Source organism: Etheostoma spectabile, chromosome 14, assembly GCF_008692095.1.
Source record: "Etheostoma spectabile isolate EspeVRDwgs_2016 chromosome 14, UIUC_Espe_1.0, whole genome shotgun sequence".
Taxonomy (NCBI): domain Eukaryota; kingdom Metazoa; phylum Chordata; class Actinopteri; order Perciformes; family Percidae; genus Etheostoma; species Etheostoma spectabile.
In genome coordinates, this window is record NC_045746.1 from 23447952 (window position 1) to 23450843 (window position 2892).

The 2892-nt window shown below is 40.1% G+C and overlaps 1 protein-coding gene across 3 annotated transcripts in view; it reads right to left on the bottom strand.

The window, feature by feature from the left end:
* The window catches only part of si:ch211-152p11.4 (regulator of G-protein signaling 3), a 15894-nt gene that overhangs the window by 10442 nt on the left and 2560 nt on the right, over positions 1–2892 (bottom strand). For all 3 annotated transcript variants that reach the window (XM_032534862.1, XM_032534861.1, XM_032534860.1), the window contains exons 3-4: positions 1961–2010; positions 1516–1649 (exon numbers count right to left, since the gene is read on the bottom strand). In XM_032534862.1, the coding sequence (XP_032390753.1) occupies positions 1516–1649; positions 1961–2010 (184 nt within the window). The remainder of the gene's footprint in view (positions 1–1515; positions 1650–1960; positions 2011–2892) is intronic.

Below are 2892 nucleotides of genomic sequence, written 5' to 3' on the forward strand. Positions count from 1 at the left end.
GGCTTCTGGAAAGAAAATAAAGGATAAAATATGAATTACTACACAGACATTAATTAAGAAGTTCCCCATACTTGAAGAGGTATGCAGCACATTCGTCAGGAGTCATTCTTGACGCCTATCTCAAACATCTCTCTCAGATAAGGACAAGGATGATCAGGAATGTCTTGCTGCTTGCCTGCCGAATCTCAGTGGGCTCCGTTTTCTTCATTTACAATCATGTCACGTTCATACTACTATGTGCTAACTTTAGCGCCATCAATAATTTGCTGCAAATGAATGCCGCCAAATCTGTTGAGTTGTCTTATAGTGGTGCGTCAAGTGCAACTTATATTCCCATCCAATTTGATTGAATTCGGTATTGATGTATGCATGTAACTCCAGTGAAATAATTTGAAACTTGTTAGTGAGGACTAGATTAGGGCTGCATTTGAAGCTGATTCTGGTTTCCCACTTCGCCCCAGATGTGCTTGTTAAAACACGGACAACTTCTCTCTTTTGATGCTTTATTACAATCAAGCAATATTACAAAAATGGGCATGGGTAGCTATGGCTGTGTGTGCAAACACATAACAAAATAATAACAATAAACCCACTATTAATTACATTGCTGGAGAAAAAAGTGAGAGAATAGAAAAAGAGAGCTGTCAGGAGGATAATCAGTGGAGATTGTGTGTTTCTGTGAGTCCTTGAGAACTGTAAGTCGCAAAACTCATAGTATGTTGTCAGTTCATTCAAGCCTGTTTTTGTATTGCTCTATAGTTCATACGCGACTCAAATCTGCACTCGACTTACATCCTCTCTCTGAGTATTTATGCTACCGCACTGAATCTACATCATGGCTACGTAGGTAGGTACATGGAGACACGGTCGGACCCTACGCTGCAGCCTGACGTGCGCCTTTCGAAAAATGTAACTACGTGTCGCGGCGACACTTATCGCTCAGCCGTGGCTTGGTAATGTTGCATTTCCCCTAGTCTCCTATTGCCAGACCTTCCTTCACTGCGCTGCTGAGGAAGGTCTGTCTAGTCCACATAGCATTCCGGGATAGGATAAAAACATGCTCTGGTTTATTGGCATTTCTTTAAACCAATCACAACCATCTTGGGCACCTCGGGAAAGAACTTGTTTCGGTAGAACATGTGTCTGTTCAAAACTAATTTAAATCGTGCAACAAAAAACTCAGATTAGACAGATTACCCTGCGGAGATCTGAGAAACCGTTAACGATACTCCTCATAAATCCACTGGAGTTTAAAACGCCAACACAAAGAAAGCAGAAGGTAACGGACATCAGGCAGAATTTCTGGCGGCACCTGAACAATCCTGGAAGTAAAATGTTGTGGATATTGACTAGTCGCTATGTTAATATGTGTACTTTATTCACTTACTGAGTTGATCTTTTCTAACTCTTTTTCACCTAGAATTTAACTGTAAGCAACAGCTATTAAAACATTTCCCTGCGGGGATCAATAAAGTCTTCTGATTGTGAGGATTGAGATTAGGAAGCAGGACTTACTGTGGCTGGCCAGCAGCGCGTTCAGGGACGTGGCCCATTTCTCCAGCTCTTCCTGGCTGATCTTCCTCTTCTTACTGTGGCCCACCTGACTCCACTGACGCATGAAGACCAGGCGAGACCTCCTCTCTGTAGCACTGTGGACAGGGACCACAAAAAAGACAGGAAGAGGTAGCAGACGTCCGCTATCAACAACAACGATGGCACAGAAGCGTGATGCCTCACTCTGTAGCTAAAACGGAGGGTGAAAAGAGGAGCTGCAGCAATGTGCAGTACAACAAAAATATAGTGTTTTTTGTAAATTAAACCACATAAACCTATTCTGGTACAACCTGAAAATGAGAATAATATAAGCACTTTAACACACACAATGTTTATCCAAAGACAGTAAATTGAAAAAAATAATAGCAAATAGCAAAATTGAACACCTGAAAATAAGGATTCTTACCTGTCTTTCTGGTCTGCATTAGACAGGTTGGAATTTGACGAATTAGGACTCTGAAACAAAAAAATACAAGTTAACTAGAGATCTTAAATGTAACGGGCATTCATTAATATCAAAAGGTTACACACTTTAGCTTTATAAAGAAACTTAACTCACAAAAATCCAGACTCAAGGTGTGCTCAATTTTCCAAAACTTTCAACCATTTTACATGGTTGTCATCAGCATATATCTGTTGACGTGAGGTACTGTGTGATTTACCCATAGCTCTTGTAGGACATTATGTCTGTGTTCAAATGTTAAACTCAACGGTTGAGTCGTGTGTCACCAGGTGATTTAAAGCCTGGTGACAGAAGGTCATTATTTTCATTGGCAAATAATCTGTCAATTGTTTTCTCGATTATGGATGAGTTGTTTGTGTCTCTAAAATGTCAAAAAATTGTGAAAAATGTGGATCAGTTTCCCCAAGCCCAAAATGACGCCCTAAAATTTCTTGTTTTGTCCACAACTTAAAGATCTTCAGTTTACTGACACAGGAGAGAAGCTGGAATCAGAGAGTTTGGACTATTTCCCAACTGATCAATTCATCTTTGCAGCTGTACTCCAATCAATATTTCATATTAAAGTGCCAGTATTATGCTCATTTTCAGATTCATAATTGTATTTTGAGGTTGTACCAGAATAAGTTTACATGGTTTAATTTTTTTAAAAACACCATATTTTTGTTGTACTGTCCATTGCTGCAGATCCTGTTTTCACCCTGTGTGTTTAGGAGCGAGACATCTCACTATCTTTACTATCTTTGTCGGGAGTCACACAAGCGCAGTAGCTAGGTAATGATGACATCAGCTAGCTGCTGTTTTTCCAACATTGACTTCTTCTAAACAAGGGGCCACTTGAGGAAGACCTGCAGAACAGGGACATGGAAGTAGTTCTT